The sequence below is a fragment of the Anomaloglossus baeobatrachus genome, chromosome 3 (assembly GCF_048569485.1).
Source record: "Anomaloglossus baeobatrachus isolate aAnoBae1 chromosome 3, aAnoBae1.hap1, whole genome shotgun sequence".
In the NCBI taxonomy this organism is placed as follows: domain Eukaryota; kingdom Metazoa; phylum Chordata; class Amphibia; order Anura; family Aromobatidae; genus Anomaloglossus; species Anomaloglossus baeobatrachus.
Window position 1 is genome coordinate 98,435,186 of NC_134355.1, and position 17,210 is coordinate 98,452,395.

Sequence of the window (17,210 nt, forward strand, 5' to 3'; positions counted from 1 at the left end):
CCGCATCTCCCTGCTCCATCCCTGGTCTTATTGCCTGTGTCTAGGTGTTATACCTTACTATGTGAGTGATGAGAACTCTCTGCTTTCATTATGTCTTCTTGGTGTACAGCTTCTATTTATGGATTCAACGTTAATACCAATAAATCCGTGCAGCACCTTGCTACTAAGAGTGAAGTCCCCATCCGGCTTCACAAGGTCATCTACCACCTCTTTGATGATTTGAAAGAAGAAATCAGCAATACATTACCAGAATTGTCAGAAGAAGTAGTGAAAGGTTTGTGGTTACAATTCACACAATTCACATGCTTTCCTTTCATTTTTTTTTTTTTTTCTCTCTCTTATTCATTCCTGACTTTGATTAGAAAAAGACAGAACATTGCACCTGAGCCGCCCCCGCGACAGATCTCTCATGTATGCAATACACTATATACACTACATATTGATTTTAAAATACCAAGATTATCATTCTATGCAAAGGGGAGATAAAGGTCCAGTCACACATAACGAGATCGTGAACGAGATCGCTACTACGTCACACTTCCTGGATCGTTTATGAGTCGTTGTTGAAATCGCATGTTGGGTGTCACACGTAACGACTTTAGGAACGAGCATGCGTCCCGTATAACGATCTTTCAAATCGTTGGGACCCTGTCACACAGCAACTACGTTAACGATTCCGATCCCATTATGGGCGTAGTGAAATGCAGTGAGCCACATAGGCGTGCATTTGCGTCGCCTTTTCCATACCCCCCTCCGCTTTCATTGGTGGCCAATACTGCGTTCTGATTGGGCGGCCGGGCGGGCGTCGCCTTTTCCACACCATCCGCTCTGATTGGTGGCCAATACTGCGTTCTGATTGGGCTGGCAGGGGGCGTATCTAGCGGTTAAATTTTGTATCGCGTCACCCTTTGTCACTTCTTTTGAGCTTTGCTTTGAGATAGAACCTGCGACTCCACGCACTCCCACTACACGCTATTGTTCTCAGCGCCAACCAATCGGTGCAGAAGGGGCGTGGAAACGGGGACGCAACTACACGCCTTCTTGCATCTCATCTAGGTTAGTAGGGTGTCAAACATACAGATTCATTCAGCCCAGCAGGACTCCAACGAGCCAAAAAGCTGTTCGGCATCGATCAGCGATTTCGCAGCAGGGGGTGAATCGTTGGTACGTGTCAAACGTGACGAGATCGCTATTAAAGTCGTTCTTTTGTCACAGAAACTGTGACGTAGTAACGATCTCGTTCACGATCTCGTTATGTGTGAAGTGGCCTTAAGTCTTGCTAGTTGTTTTCCTGATTAATAACATATATTATTTTGGAGGAGTTCTGCAGCTGAGTTTGATTAAGTCATTCGTTAGGGTCCCTCCTAAGAACAAATTAAAGTGTTGTCGCCTTTTTCTACTTTACACATTATATAATTTGGCATTTAAAGTGAACCTTTCAGGTATGATATGCACTCAATCACAAGCAGTTCTGGGTGCATATTGCTATACCCTGCCTAACCATCCCTGTATCTAGTAGCATAGATAAAGAGATCTTTAGAAAAAATATTTCTAAAGATCCTTTATGATATGCTAATGAGTGCAGGGACTAGTCGCAAGGGTGTTAGTTCCTGCCCTCATTCCGCCTTCTTAGTATGTTAGCACGCCCTGCCCATTGCCTAGTGACATCGGCATAAACGCGCGTACCTGTGTCCGTTGTCCCTGCCTCAGATGCCAGGCTTAGGCTCAGCACGCATGATCAGAAGTCCAGTCATGCGCACTATGAAGCTGGGTTCACACGTTCCGTCTTCACAGTGCGCATGACCGGAAGTGCCAGGACTTCAGATCATGCGCACTGAGCCTGAACCCAACGTCTTAAGGCGGTAACAACCGACACAGGTATGTGCATCACCACCAATGACGCTGGGCAAGGGGCATTGAATAACATGTTAGCACACCCCTGTGGGCGTGCTAACATGCAAAGAGGACAGACTAGTCGGGGGAAGTAACACCCTTGTGACTAGTCCCTGTGCTCATTAGCATATCATAAAGGATCTTTAGAAAAATGTTTTCTATAGATCCCTTTCTTTATCGTTCCTTATGGGAGACCCAAACCATGGGTGTATAGCTTCTGCCTCCGGAGGACACACAAAGTACTACACTCAAACGTGTAGCTCCTCCCTCCGGGCTATATACACCCCCTGGATGACAATCTACTCAGTTCAATGCTTTGTGTTTCAGGAGGATCACACACTTGCATTCTCTGATATTTTTTTCATTTTTATTTTAATTTTTAAAGATTTGGAAGAAAAGCGGGTCCAGTCTGGACTCCCGGCATGTCCCTTCACACCCCACTCTGTCGGGTGCTGTTAAGGTTGACTTTATAAGGCTGGAGCCTTCACATGCCGCGCTCCTTCACATCCTCTGTCGAGGCTCTGTTTGAAGTGGGAGCCTCCACGGTCCTCTCTGCTTGCAGAAGGCCGGTCTCCATCCGCAGCCCTGTCTGGTCCCTGCTGGAAGGAGCGTTAACCCCCACTCAGGGACATGGCCCTGCGTCTCAAAAGCTAAGTATTGAGACGTTTTTTCAGGGGTCCCGGGTACTTTTATTGGGGGGACAGTATGTGTTTTAGCGTTACTGTAAATTCCGGCCGGTTCTGGGGGTTTCCCCTGAGAACCGCGCCGAAGGTGCCTGCTCGTCGGCCGCATTTTAAAATCTAGGCCCCGGCTTCAGTTTGGGCCTAGTTTCGGTTTCGTCTTCTCTGCATGTTTTGCATACAGCGCCGCCCACCGCCCTACCAGCAGAGGGGAGGGCACTCCTCTCTGGGGAGATGTTCCCTCCCCTGTATCTCTCCCTGTATCTCTCTGCCCTCCGTTTTTCCCGCTCTTGGGCTTTTGCACGCCCCCCCTCCTTCTCCCAGCGCCATTTTCTCAGCGTTCTTACACTGGAAGGCGCTGGACGCTGCACTGTTAGGAAGGCTGACGCTTCACAGGGTCTTTGAGCGGTGGAATCCGGAGGGCACACAGAGAGCGGGCTGGTAAGCCACAACCTTCGGTTGTGGACTTTTATTACACTCTCAGGGCATTCTACAGGAGTGTATTCTTGCTGCAGAGCTTCCACCTCAGCAGCATGTCTGTCACCCGAAGCAAGGCTGCTAACATGTACGCTATATGCACTGCATGTAAGCTCATTCTGCCAGAGCCAAGCACATACCCACATTGTGATGCCTGTGCTAACATGTTTGTGTCTCAGCCTGGAGCTTCCTCAGGGGTCCCTCCGGCTGCTCCGGCCCCGGTGGCTGAACCCCCGGCTTGGGTAGCTTCCTTTTCACAAGCTATTTCCCAGTCTTTTGCCGACTCCATGGGGCAGCTGTCCCGGACACTGCTGTCCATGCATCAGCCCCCTTCTCAGGGTGCCTCTGCGGCTCCGAGCTCTGCAGAGCCCTCAGAGCATGTCCTAGGACCCCGTCCCCCTAAACGGAGACGCAGGGAACCTTCTCCTTCCTCGTCCCACGGCTCTGATTCACAAGCCGAGGTGCAGGGCGAGGAGGATTCGTTTACTGTGGGCTCAGACGCTACCTGTCCCCAAAGGTAGACCCTCCGGTGTCCAGAATCTCAGCCCGCACAGTCGTAGCTGTGGCTGATGGCACTTCTCTTAAGGATCCCACTGACCACCAGGTTGACCTTCTGGCCAAGTCTGTATATGAGGCGGCAGGAGCCTCGTTCTCCCCGTCTTTTGCGGCAGTGTGGGCTCTTAAGGCAGTCTCTGCCTCTCTGGCGGAGATTCATTCCCTCTCCAGGGACTCTATTCCTGAGACGGATGCCTTAACTTCTCAAGCTTCGGCTTTTGCATCCTACGCCATGTCTGCCATCCTGGAGGCTTCTCACCGCACGGCGGTGGCCTCCGCTAACTCCCTCGCGATCCGCAGGATCTTGTGGCTTCGAGAGTGGAAAGCAGACGCTTCCTCTAAGAAGTACCTTGCGAGTCTCCCTTTTGCTGGGTCCCGGCTGTTCGGGGAACAGCTGGATGACAAAACCTGTCCAGGGCAGGAACCAATCGAGGTTTCGTTCCTTTCGTTCCTCTAACTGGTCATCCTCTAAGCCCTCGGCCTCGTCCACTACCGCAGCCAAGGATCGTAAATCCAACTGGCGCGCAAAGCCGCGTCCTCAAAAGACTGGAGGAGCCGCTGCCACTAAGGCAGCCTCCTCGTGACTATCTGGCCGCGCCAGCAACGTCCTTGGTCGGTGGCAGGCTCTCCCACTTTGGCGACGTGTGGTTGCAACACGTCTCCGATCAGTGGGTGCGGGATATCATCTCCCACGGCTACAGGATAGAATTTTCTTCCAGCCCGCCAAACAGATTTTTTTCTGTCCACCCCCCCCTGCTCCAAAGCCGCCGCCTTCTCTCAGGCCGTGGCATCCCTGCAGGCCAACGGTGTAATTATTCCGGTTCCCGCCCGGGAACGGTTCAGAGGTTTCTACTCAAACCTCTTTCTAGTCCCCAAGAAGGACGGTTCCTTCCGGCCCATCCTGGATCTCAAGCTTCTCAACAAGCATGTTCAGGTGCGGCACTTTCGCATGGAATCTCTGAGATCGGTCATTGCCTCAATGACCCAAGGAGATTTTCTGGCATCCATCGACATCAGAGATGCCTATCTGCATGTGCCTATTGCGGTTTCACACCAGCGTTGGCTACGCTTTGCGATCGGAGAGGAACATTTCCAATTCGTGGCTCTCCCCTTCGGCTTAGCCACGGCCCCTCGAGTATTCACCAAGGTCATGGCAGCAGTGGTTGCGGTCCTGCACATCCAGGGGTTGGCAGTGATTCCTTACCTGGACGACCTTCTAGTCAAGGCCTCATCCAGTGCAGACTGCCAGCGGAGTGTCTCTCTCACTCTCGCCACGCTAGTTCAGTTCGGGTGGCTTGTCAACCTGCCCAAGTCCACTCTGACCCCGACCCAGGTGCTTTTGTACCTAGGGATGCAATTCGAGACTGTGCCGGCACTTGTCAAGTTGCCCCTAGTCAAACAGCAGTCCCTTCGTCTGGCGGTGCGCTCTCTGCTGAGGCACCGCCGTCATTCCATCAGACACCTCATGCAGGTGCTGGGTCAGATGGTGGCGTCCATGGAAGCGGTCCCCTTTGCTCAGTTCCATCTGCGTCCCCTGCAGCTGGACATTCTCCACTGTTGGGACAAGCGGATCTCTTCCTTGCACAGGCAGGTGGCTCTGTCGTCACAGACCAGGAGCTCCCTTCAGTGGTGGCTTCGGCCCCTCTCTCTGTCTCAGGGACGCTCCTTCCTGACTCCGTCCTGGGTGATCCTCACCACGGATGCCAGCCTCTCCGGTTGGGGAGCAGTATTTCTCCATCACCGAGCACAGGACACTTGGACTCCGTCCGAATCAGCCCTCTCGATCAATGTGCTGGAGATCAGAGCTGTGTTTCTAGCTCTCCTGGCCTTTCACCACCTGTTGGCGGGCAGGCACATTCGAGTTCAGTCGGACAACGCGACAGCGGTTGCCTACATCAATCACCAGGGCGGGACTCACAGCCGTCTGGCGATGTTGGAGGTTCAACGAATCCTCCAGTGGACGGAGGACTCCAAGTCCACCATATCTGCAGTCCACATCCCAGGCGTGGAAAACTGGGAGGCCGATTACCTCAGCCGTCAAACCGTGGACAGCGGCGAGTGGGCCCTGCATCCGTCAGTGTTCAGATCAATCTGCCGCAAGTGGGGCACTCCGGAAGTGGATCTAATGGCATCCCGGCACAACAACAAGGTTCCGGTTTACGTGGCTCGCTCCCACGATCCTCAAGCCTTCGCAGCAGACGCACTGGTTCAAGATTGGTCTCAGTTCCGTCTGGCCTATGTGTTTCCCCCTCTAGCGCTCTTGCCCAGGGTTCTGCGCAAGATCAGAATGGAGGGCCGTCGAGTCATACTCATTGCTCCGGACTGGCCCAGGCGAGCTTGGTACCCAGACCTGCTCCGTCTGTCCGTAGAGGTGCCGTGGCATCTCCCGGACCGCCCAGACCTTCTCTCTCAAGGTCCGTTCTTCCGCCAGAATTCTGCGGCTCTCAGATTGACGCCGTGGCTCTTGAGTCCTGGATCCTGACGGCTTCAGGCATTCCCTCTGAGGTCATCTCCACCATGACTCAGGCTCGGAAGTCTTCCTCGGCCAAGATTTACCACAGGACTTGGAGGATTTTCCTGTCCTGGTGTCGCTCTTCCGACCATGCTCCTTGGCCGTTCTCCTTGCCGACCATCCTGTCTTTTCTACAGTCCGGTCTACAGCTGGGACTGTCCCTCAATTCCCTCAAGGGACAGGTGTCGGCTCTGTCGGTATTGTTCCAGCGGCATATCGCCCGACTGGCTCAGGTGCGCACCTTCATGCAGGGCGCATCTCACATCATTCCTCCTTACCGGCGGCCCTTGGATCCCTGGGACCTTAATCTGGTCCTCACGGCCTTACAGAAACCCCCCTTTGAGCCTCTCAGGGAGGTTCCCTTGTTTAGACTTTCAAGGAAAGTTGTTTTTCTAGTAGCCATAACTTCTCTCAGGAGAGTTTCTGATTTGGCTGCGCTATCTTCGGAATCCCCCTTTTTGGTGTTTCACCAAGACAAGGTGGTTCTTCGTCCGTCTCCGGACTTTCTCCCTAAGGTGGTGTCTCCTTTCCACCTTAACCAGGACATTTCATTGCCTTCTCTTTGTCCGGCCCCTGTGCATCGCTTTGAAAAGGCGTTGCATACCTTGGATTTGGTACGGGCGCTCCGAATCTATGTGTCACGCACCGCCGTTTTTAGGCGGTGCACCTCACTTTTTGTGCTAACCACTGGTCAGCGCAAGGGTCTCGCTGCTTCTAAACCGACCCTAGCTCGTTGGATCAGGTCGGCTATCACCGATGCCTACCAGTGTTCTCAGGTGCCTCCCCCGCCAGGGATTAAGGTGCACTCGACCAGAGCTGTCGGTGCCTCCTGGGCTTTCAGGCACCAGGCTACGGCTCAGCAGGTTTGTCAGGCTGCCACGTGGTCCAGTCTGCACACTTTTTCGAAGCACTACCAAGTGCATGCTCATGCTTCGGCAGATGCGAGCTTGGGCAGACGCATTCTTCAGGCGGCTGTCGCCCATTTGTGAAGTTAGGTTTTGCCTACTTCTCAGTTTGGTTTATTCCCACCCATGGACTGCTTTTGAACGTCCCATGGTTTGGGTCTCCCATAAGGAACGATAAAGAAAAAGAGAATTTTGTTTACTTACCGTAAATTCTTTTTCTTATAGTTCCGACATGGGAGACCCAACACCCTCCCTGTTGCCTGTTGGCAGTTTTTTTGTTCCGTGTGTTTCACCGGCTGTTGTTAGTAGTCAGAGTTCCGGTTAGTCCGAGTTTTACTCTATCTCTACTTATGGGTGGATGTCCTCCTTCAGCTTTTGCACTGAACTGGGTAGATTGTCATCCAGGGGGTGTATATAGCCCGGCGGGAGGAGCTACACGTTTGAGTGTAGTACTTTGTGTGTCCTCCGGAGGCAGAAGCTATACACCCATGGTTTGGGTCTCCCATGTCGGAACTATAAGAAAAAGAATTTACGGTAAGTAAACAAAATTCTCTTTTTATCTATGCTACTAGATACAGGGACAATTAAGCAGGGATTAGCAATATGCACACATAACTGCTTGTGGTTCTGGGTGCATATTGCACCTGACAGGTTCCCTTTAAGGGTTTGGTCATTATATGCTTATTTAACAAAAGTCCTGGGTATCTGATTTTGTGGCACTTTCTAACATGAGCATGTGACCAGATCGGTCCATCAGTCTCTTCCAGTGGAAAAAACACTTTCCTATGTACGTTTTTTTCCTTTTTTCAATTAGAGGACTGCTGGACAGGTCTGGTCACATGCTCCTCTGTCAGCAGCAATATAGAGACCAGGAGAACTGTGCAGTCTGTGAGGAAGACTGTACGACTAAGTGCAGGATATAGATTAGTAGAGTCCAGAAAAATATGCACCAAATTCACATGTTAAAATAAAGATAAAGTTGACAACCCATTTAAATACAGAAATTTTCTAAAGTTTCTGCATTTTTATTTTTTGTTTTTTTTATAGTACTTGGTGCCGCCAGTTAGTAAGATAAAGTACATTATTTTCCGGATTGTAAGATGCACTTTTTTCTTTCCAAAAATGGAGGTAAAATAGGGGTGCGTCTTGCAATGCGGATATGGCTTACCAGGGCAACTGTGATGGAGCAGGGTCAGCAATACTGAGGATATCACTGCAGTGTAATGGTGGGCGCCTTATCTGACTGTGGGCGCTATTGAATCGCCCGTGGTTGGCGCTATGAACTTTAAGAAAATGGCTGCGGGGGAGGCGCGTGCGCAGATTGACTCAATGGACTTCAAGAAAATGGCCACTGAGACCTTTCTGCGCACACGCTGCCTTCGCGGCCATTTTCTTGAAGTCCATCATGTCAGCGCCGCGGGCAATTCAGTGGAGTCCGCAGTCAGATCAGGCGCCCATTGCCACAGTGACACCGCATCCTGTGACCCTCCTGAATCCTTCACTGCAGTGACATCCCCGTAGCACGCCGACAAATCGATGGCGCCCTCTGCCGCAAAACTCCACAGGCCGCAGTATCGCTGACCTTCCGTCCACTGACCCTCCTGAGACGCAACACCCCGTCCTCTGAGCCCACAGCATCACTGACCCTGCCTGCTGTGATCCTTCCGGAGCTGCTACCCTACTGCCGCTCTCTCTGGAGCATGTAGGATTAAGACACACTAGCATTATAAGACGGACCCTCATTTTAACATTAAAAATTAATTTTCTTTGTCGCTCCATTGGGAGACCCAGACAATTGGGTGTATAGCTTCTGCCTCCGGAGGCCACACAAAGTATTACACTTAAAAAAGTGTAACCCCTCCCCTCTGCCTATACACCCTCCCGTGGATCACGGGCTCCTCAGTTTTATGCTTTGTGTGGAAGGAGGCACACATCCACTCATGCATTCTCATATTAGTTATGTCGGTTGGAAGAAAAGAGGGCCCCCACGGGGCCCCCGGCATGTTCCCTTCTCACCCCGGCGGTGTTGTTAAGGTTGAGGTACCCATTGCGGGTACAGAGGCTGGAGCCACATGCCGTCTCCTTCACCATCCCTTAGCGGCTCTGGGAGAAGTGGGATCCTGAGCGGTCATCCATTTACTGGGATCGTGCTCCCTCCGCAGCCCATGTGGGAATCTGCCGGACCGGAGTCTATTCAACCTCAGGGACCGGGCCCTGCAACTCTAAGGTACTCTGTGTCCCCATAGGGGACTGTGCAGGGAGCGCACCTTCTTCCCGGACGCTGCGGCAGCTGCTGAATTGAGAAGGCCGGCGGACTTCCGCGCCGACCGTGCCTGCTTGTCTCAAATTTAGTCCCCGGCTTCATCGCGGCCTAGTCGCAAAAATCCCGCCCCCGGGCCTGCCTGTCAGGGGTAAGGGCGGGACTGCCGACCTGACGTCGGATGTGAGGGCCGGACCATCCTGCATGTTTCCTCCCCCCTCACTGATCACTGTGGGGACCCCAGATTCCCGCACTTTCCTGGCGCCGCCCACGGCTCCACTCCTCCCCTGAGAGCTCCGGCAGCCATTTTTTGGCATTCTGCCGGTGGAGGATTCTCAGTGAAGAGCTCTGTATCTCCGGGGGACCTAAGGCAGGGAATCTGGAGGACACACACTCCGCTTTTTAGCGGTCGGTAAGCCACACCGGTCACCCGGTGCTGGTCCCCCTAGGGTGCCGGAATAGATACGTATTTATATATATATTTCTGTTCGGTCGGGCTGTATACCCTTTTTTGCCCATATACCCTCAGTGATCATTCTCCTAGGAGACAACAGCATGTCGTCCACAAGGAGCAAAGCTGTTAAGGCACAGGGTTTTTTTGCGGCCTGTACCTCTTGTGGGGCTATGTTACCTGCGGGTTCCACCTACCCTCACTGTGAGCAATGCTCGACCCCTTTTTCGCTTGCTCAGCCGGAGCCTCGGTCACTAGTGGGCCCCTCGGCTCATGTAGACCCCCCTGCTCCCCCTGTCCAGGCGGCAGGGACAGAGTTCGCCTCTTTTGCTGAGAAACTCTCTGAGTCACTTTCACAATCCATGGCTCAGTCTATGGACAAATGGTCTGCCAAGCTGCTAGAAGCTTTGCAGTCCAGACCGGTCCTTACACAGGCCCCGGCCCCTGTTGGATCGTCGCCTCCAGGCCCCTCTCGGTCCGCGCTGCAGCGCGCTCCCAGGTTGGGCCCTAGGTCTCACGTGGAGGACTCCTGCCCAGACCACAGTCCTAGACAGGCTAAGCGGGCTCGCTGGGAATCTTCCCCGACTTCTTCACGCTGCTCGGGTTCCCAGCTTGAGGACTCTCTGGAGGACGAGGCGGACGTCGCAGCTCAGGGCTCTGACCCTGACGTCGCCCTTAACCTTGATACACCTGAAGGGGACGCCTTAGTGAATGATCTTATCTCGTCCATCAATCAGGTGTTGGATCTCTCTCCCCCGCCTCCTACTGTAGAGGAGTCGGCGTCTCAGCAGGAGAAACACCAGTTTAGGTTCCCCAAACGTACACGTAGTGCGTTTTTCGATCACTCTAACTTCAGAGATGCTGTCCAGAAGCCCAGAGCGGTTCCGGACAAACGCTTTACTAAGCGCCTCACTGACACGCGTTACCCCTTCCCCTCCGAGGTCGTTAAGGGTTGGGCTCAGTGTCCCAAGGTGGATCCTCCAGTCTCTAGATTGGCGGCTAGATCTGTGGTATCGGTTGCAGATGGCTCATCGCTAAAGGATGCCACTGACAGGCAGATAGAGCTTCTGGTGAAGTCCATCCATGAGGCCACGGACGCGTCTTTTGCCCCGGCCTTTGCAGCCATGTGGGCACTCCAAGCTATCTCAGCTTGTCTGGCTGAGATTAATGCTGTCACACGTAATTCTGCTCCGCAAGTTGCGTCTTTGACTTCTCAAGCGTCAGTTTTTTCTTCCTACGCCATGAACGCAGTCCTAGACTCTGCTAGCCGTACAGCTGTGGCATCCGCTAACTCTGTGGCAGTCCGCAGGGCCATGTGGCTGCGCGAATGGAAGGCAGACTCGGCCTCCAAGAGGTTCTTAACCGGTTTGCCGTTTTCTGGCGACCGCTTGTTTGGCGAACGATTGGATGAGATTATTAAGGAATCCAAGGGAAAGGACTCCTCCTTACCCCAATCCAAACCTAAGAGACCTCAGCAACGGAAAATACAATCGAGGTTTCGGTCCTTTCGTCCCTCCGCCAAGCCCCAATCCTCTTCGTCCAGCAGGCCGGAGAAAGGCCAGAGGAACTCCTATGCGTGGCGGTCCAAGTCACGCCCCCAAAAGGCCGCAGGAGGCACTGCCTCCAAGGCGGCCTCCTCATGACTCTCGGCATCCCCCAGCCGCATCCTCGGTCGGTGGCAGGCTCTCCCGCTTTGGCGACGCCTGGTGGCCACATGTTCAAGACCGATGGGTGAGAGACATTCTGTCTCACGGTTACAGGATAGAGTTCAGCTCTCGTCCTGCGGCTCGTTTCTTCAGAACCTCTCCGCCCCCCGCTCAGGCCGACGCACTTTTTCCCCTTCAGGAACGTGGTCGCGGCTTTTACTCCAACTTGTTCGTGGTGCCAAAAAAAGGACGGATCATTCCGTCCCGTTCTGGACCTCAAACTACTCAACAGACATGTGAGAACCAGACGGTTTCGGATGGAATCTCTCCGCTCGGTCATCGCCTCGATGTCACAAGGAGACTTCCTAGCATCGATCGACATCAAGGATGCTTATCTCCACGTGCCGATCGCACCCGAGCATCAACGCTTCTTGCGTTTCGCCATCGGGGACGAACACCTTCAGTTCGTGGCATTGCCTTTCGGCCTGGCGACAGCCCCACGGGTTTTCACCAAAGTCATGGCATCCGTTGTGGCGGTCCTACACTCTCAGGGCCACTCGGTGATTCCATACTTAGACGATCTCCTAGTCAGGGCCCCTTCTCGGGTGGCGTGTCAACACAGCCTTACCGTCGCTCTGGCGACTCTCCAGCAGTTCGGGTGGATCATCAACTTCCCGAAATCCAAGTTGACACCGACCCAATCACTGACTTACCTCGGGATGGAGTTTCATACACAGTCAGCGGTAGTCAAGCTACCGCGGGACAAACAGCTTTCTCTGCAGGCAGGGGTGCAATCTCTTCTTCGGGGTCAGTCACACCCCTTAAGGCGCCTCATGCACTTCCTGGGGAAGATGGTGGCAGCGATGGAGGCAGTGCCGTTCGCGCAATTCCATCTGCGGCCACTCCAATGGGACATTCTCCGAAAATGGGACAGGAGGTCGGCTTCCCTCGACAGGAAAGTCTCTCTTTCCCTTGCAACCAAGACGTCTCTTCAGTGGTGGCTCCTTCCCAATTCTCTATCGCAGGGAAAATCCTTCCTACCCCCAACCTGGGCTGTGGTCACCACGGACGCGAGCCTGTCAGGGTGGGGAGCGGTTTTTCTCCACCACAGGGCTCAGGGAACCTGGACTCCGATAGAGTCTTCCCTTCAGATCAATGTTCTGGAGATAAGGGCAGTGTATCTAGCCCTATTGGCTTTCCATCGGTGGCTGGAGGGCAGGCAGATCCGTATCCAGTCGGACAACGCCACTGCCGTCGCATACATCAACCACCAAGGCGGCACTCGCAGTCGTCAAGCCTTCCAGGAAGTCCGGCAGATTCTGCAGTGGGTGGAAGCCACAGCCTCCACCATCTCCGCAGTTCACATCCCGGGCGTAGAAAACTAGGAAGCAGATTTTCTCAGTCGTCAGGGCATGGATGCGGGGGAATGGTCTCTACACCCAGAAGTGTTTCGAGAGATCTGTCGCCGCTGGGGAACGCCGGACGTCGATCTCATGGCGTCACGGCACAACAACAAAGTCCCGGCATTCATGGCTCGGTCTCAGGATCACAGAGCTCTGGCGGCGGACGCGTTAGTTCAGGATTGGTCGCAGTTTCGACTGCCTTATGTGTTTCCTCCTCTGGTGATGCTGCCCAGAGTGTTACGCAAGATCAGATCCGACTGCCGTCGCGCCATTCTCGTCGCTCCAGACTGGCCGAGGCGGTCGTGGTACCCGGATCTGTAGCATCTCACGGTGGGACAACCGTGGGCGCTTCCAGACCGCCCAGACTTGCTGTCACAAGGCCCGTTTTTCCATCTGAATTCTGTGGCCCTCAACCTGACTGTGTGGCCATTGAGTCCTGGCTCCTAGCGTCTTCAGGGTTATCTCAGGATGTCATTGACACCATGAGACAGGCCAGGAAGCCAACGTCTGCCAAGATCTATTACAGGTCTTGGCAAATCTTCTTATCCTGGTGCTCTGATAACTGTTTTCCTCCATGGCCGTTTGCCTTACCCACTTTTCTTTTATTCCTTCAATCCGGAATGGACAAGGGTTTGTCACTCGGCTCTCTCAAGGGCCAAGTATCGGCGCTCTCCGTATTTTTTCAAAAGCGCCTAGCCAGGCTTCCGCAGGTCCGCACGTTCCTGCAGGGAGTTTGCCACATAGTCCCACCTTACAAACGTCCGCTGGAACCCTGGGATCTTATCAGGGTGCTAACGGCTCTTCAGAAACCACCTTTCGAGCCGCTGCGGGATGTCTCTTTATCACGTCTTTCGCAGAGGGTGGCCTTTCTAGTGGCAGTTACATCACTCCGGAGAGTGTCTGAGCTTGCAGCGCTGTCATGCAAAGCCCCCTTCCTGGTGTTTCACCAGGATAAGGTGGTTCTGCATCCGGTCCCGGATTTTCTCCCTAAGGTGGTATCTCCTTTTCATCTCAATCAAGATATCTCCTTGCCTTCATTTTGCCCTAATCCAATTCAACAATGTGAAAAGGATTTGCACTCTTTGGATCTAGTGAGAGCACTCCGGCTCTACGTGTCTCGCACGGCGCCCCTGCGTCGTTCAGATGCGCTCTTTGTCCTTGTCGCTGGCCAGCGTAAGGGTTCGCAGGCTTCCAAGTCAACCTTGGCTCGGTGGATCAAGGAACCGATTCTCGAAGCCTACCGTTCTTCTGGGCTTCCGCTTCCTTCGGGGCTGAAAGCCCATTCTACCAGAGCCGTGGGTGCGTCCTGGGCATTGCGGCACCTGGCTACGGCTCAGCAGGTGTGTCAGGCAGCTACATGGTCTAGTCTGCACACTTTCACGAAACACTATCAAGTGCATACCTATGCTTCGGCAGACGCCAGTTTAGGTAGGCGAGTCCTTCAGGCGGCGGTTGCCCACCTGTAAGAGGGGGCCGTTGCGGCTCTTTTTATTGAGGTATTCTTTTACCCACCCAGGGACTGCTTTTGGACGTCCCAATTGTCTGGGTCTCCCAATGGAGCGACAAAGAAGAAGGGAATTTTGTTTACTTACCGTAAATTCCTTTTCTTCTAGCTCCTATTGGGAGACCCAGCACCCGCCCCTGTTCCCTTCGGGCTGGTTGTTCTTTTGTGTACACATGTTGTTCATGTTGAATTGTTCTTTTGGTTCATGGTTTTCAGTTCTCCGAACATCCTTCGGATTGAATTTACCATAGACCAATTTATAAGTTTTCTCCTTCCTGCTTTTGCACCAAAACTGAGGAGCCCGTGATCCACGGGAGGGTGTATAGGCAGAGGGGAGGGGTTACACTTTTTTAAGTGTAATACTTTGTGTGGCCTCCGGAGGCAGAAGCTATACACCCAATTGTCTGGGTCTCCTAGTAGGAGCTAGAAGAAAAGGAATTTACGGTAAGTAAACAAAATTCCCTTCTTCCCTATTTTCCTCCATTAAATTTGGGGTGCGTCTTATAATTCAGGGTGTCTTATATACTGAAAAATCCGATATTTCTTCTCCGTCCAGGTGAAGCTTCTGTTCTGGCTCTATTCGATGTCACTGCAGGAAAGAAGACTGTCCAGGTGGCCGGCTGCAGAGTACAGAAGGGCCTCTTAGATAAGAAGATGAAGTTTAAGTTAGTCCGGAACAACACTGTTCTCTGGGAAGGTAAAATATACACAGCTTCTGTATTCCATTACTCCATACTGTAAATGATGGACCATTTTTTTTATTACATTTTCCTCTACAGGATCAATAACTTCCCTCAAGCACCACAAGAACGATGTGCCGACAGTAAAAACTGGTGTAGAGTGTGGTCTGAGTCTGGATCAAGACGTGGAGATTAAAGTTGGGGATGAAATAATTTGCTTTGAAGAAAAAAGCATACCTCAGAAAATAAGATGGGATCCTGGATTCTAGCTGGATGGCCACTAGGTGTGTATTGCTGTAAACAGTTAAAACTGCTTTTGGTGTCCATTTCATAGAATCCTAGAATCTTAAGGCCCCGTTACACGCAGCGACGTATCTAACGATATATCGTCGGGGTCACGGATTCCGTGATACATATCCGGCATCGTTAGCGACGTCGTTGCGTGTGAAACCAACGGACGGCCGATAACGATGGAAAATACTCACCTAATCATCCATCGTTGACATGTCGTTCATTTTCAAAAAATCGTTGATTGTTGAGGGCGTAGGTTGTTTGTTGTTCCCGAGGCAGCACACATCGCTATGTGTGACACCTCGGGAATGACGAACTACAGCTTACCTGCAGCCGCCAGCAATGAGGAAGGAAGGAGGGATGTTACGGCCGCTCATCTACGCCCCTCCGCTTCTATTGGGCGGCCGCTGTAACGCCGCATGAACCGCCCCCTTAGAAAGGTTCGCCGGCTACAGCGATGTCGTTAAGCAGGTATGTGTGACGGCTCCTAACGATATTGTGCGCCACGGGCAGCGATTTGCCCGTGACGCACAATTGACGAGGTCGGGTACGCTCGCTAGCGATATTGCTACGTGTAAATCCCCCTTTAGAGTTGGAAGGGACCTCCAGGGTCATCGTGTCCAACCTCAGTGCAGGATTCTCTAAACCATCTGAGAGAGATGTCTGTCCAAAGACTTCCATTGAAGGAGAACTCACCACCTTTAGTGGCAGCCTGTTCCACTCATTGATCACCCTCACTGTCAAAAAGTGTTTTTCTACTATTTAATCTGTATCTTCTCACTTTCCGTTTCATTCCATTGCTTCTCATGTTTCCATGTGCAGTTGAGAATAAGGATGATCCCTCTGCACGGTGGCAGCCCTTGAGATCGGACCCTGGCCGATCAGACATTTAGAACTTATCCTAAGGAAAGGCTATCAATGTAAAAGTTGGGGACAACTTCTGTAATAATAAACTTGTGAAATGTACGCCTTCTTTTCTCATTCACAGTGACTTTTCATCTTTCGCACAATTCTTCGGGTGGGCCAAATCAACCACAGATCGTTTGTTTTTTTGTTTTTTTTGTAAATCCACGACCCTCAAAGTGGAAAACCACCTGTCATCAAAATATTAGCGTTATTTCTCAGAGACTGATATAGTTGCTCACCATCTGCACAGCGAGGAGCTTCACGGAACAGCAAATACATCATAGTCTTGTACATCTATGTATTAAACCTTGTGGGATTGTATATTTATTTTTGTAAATAAAAGAAACTAAAACCACTTTAAGATAACATTGAAATGTTGCGGCACCGGTGTTTTTAATTTGCCGTATACGGCTTGTCTAGTTTTCCATGATAAAATGATAACATTGGTGAAATATGCTGCCCCTACAATAGAAGTGTTCTACTGTTCCACACACAGTATGTGATTGCTGTTTATTTTCTTCACTGTTGATTGATTTCTGGTGCTGCTACTTTAGGGTACATCCATGATTAGATAATAGATCTAAAGGGTCAGATCGCATGACTGGAGAATTGTTTATTTCTCTGACGCCTCATTGGGGGGGACACAGGACCATGGGGTGTTATGCTGCTTACCCATAGGAGGACACCAAGTAGATGCAAAAGACATTAGCTCCTCCTCTGCAGTATACACCCCCTGGCCGAGCCAGGCAACCTTAGTTTTAGCTTAGTGTCTATAGGAGGCACATCCCTTCAAGGTTTTTTATTTTTAGAGGGCGACTGTTTCCCCTAGGGACCGATCTCCCAACACCATCAACATTCGGGAACGCGGAGTGTCGCCTCCACGTACCCCCTCCTGCAACGCTGGATCCTGGGCTGCATCTCACTGGACGATGGGTCTCACAAGCACCGATTTTTTTTCCAGAGCCCAGAGCAGATGAAAACTTCCTCAGTCCCTCTTGTAGGCTCTGAGTTGATACACTGCACCGGTGTGACCGGGCACAACAGGCT

The 17,210-nt window shown here is 52.1% G+C and overlaps 1 protein-coding gene across 2 annotated transcripts in view; it reads left to right on the top strand.

Moving 5' to 3' along the window:
• MTIF2 (mitochondrial translational initiation factor 2) overlaps nucleotides 1–16,537 on the top strand; it is a 104,214-nt gene extending 87,677 nt beyond the window's left edge. For both annotated transcript variants that reach the window (XM_075338087.1, XM_075338088.1), the window contains exons 12-15: nucleotides 110–274; nucleotides 14,843–14,983; nucleotides 15,066–15,250; nucleotides 16,246–16,537. In XM_075338087.1, coding sequence (XP_075194202.1) covers nucleotides 110–274; nucleotides 14,843–14,983; nucleotides 15,066–15,235 — 476 coding nt within the window. In that variant the 3' untranslated portion in view covers nucleotides 15,236–15,250; nucleotides 16,246–16,537. The remainder of the gene's footprint in view (nucleotides 1–109; nucleotides 275–14,842; nucleotides 14,984–15,065; nucleotides 15,251–16,245) is intronic.
• Nucleotides 16,538–17,210: the final 673 nt, after the last annotated feature.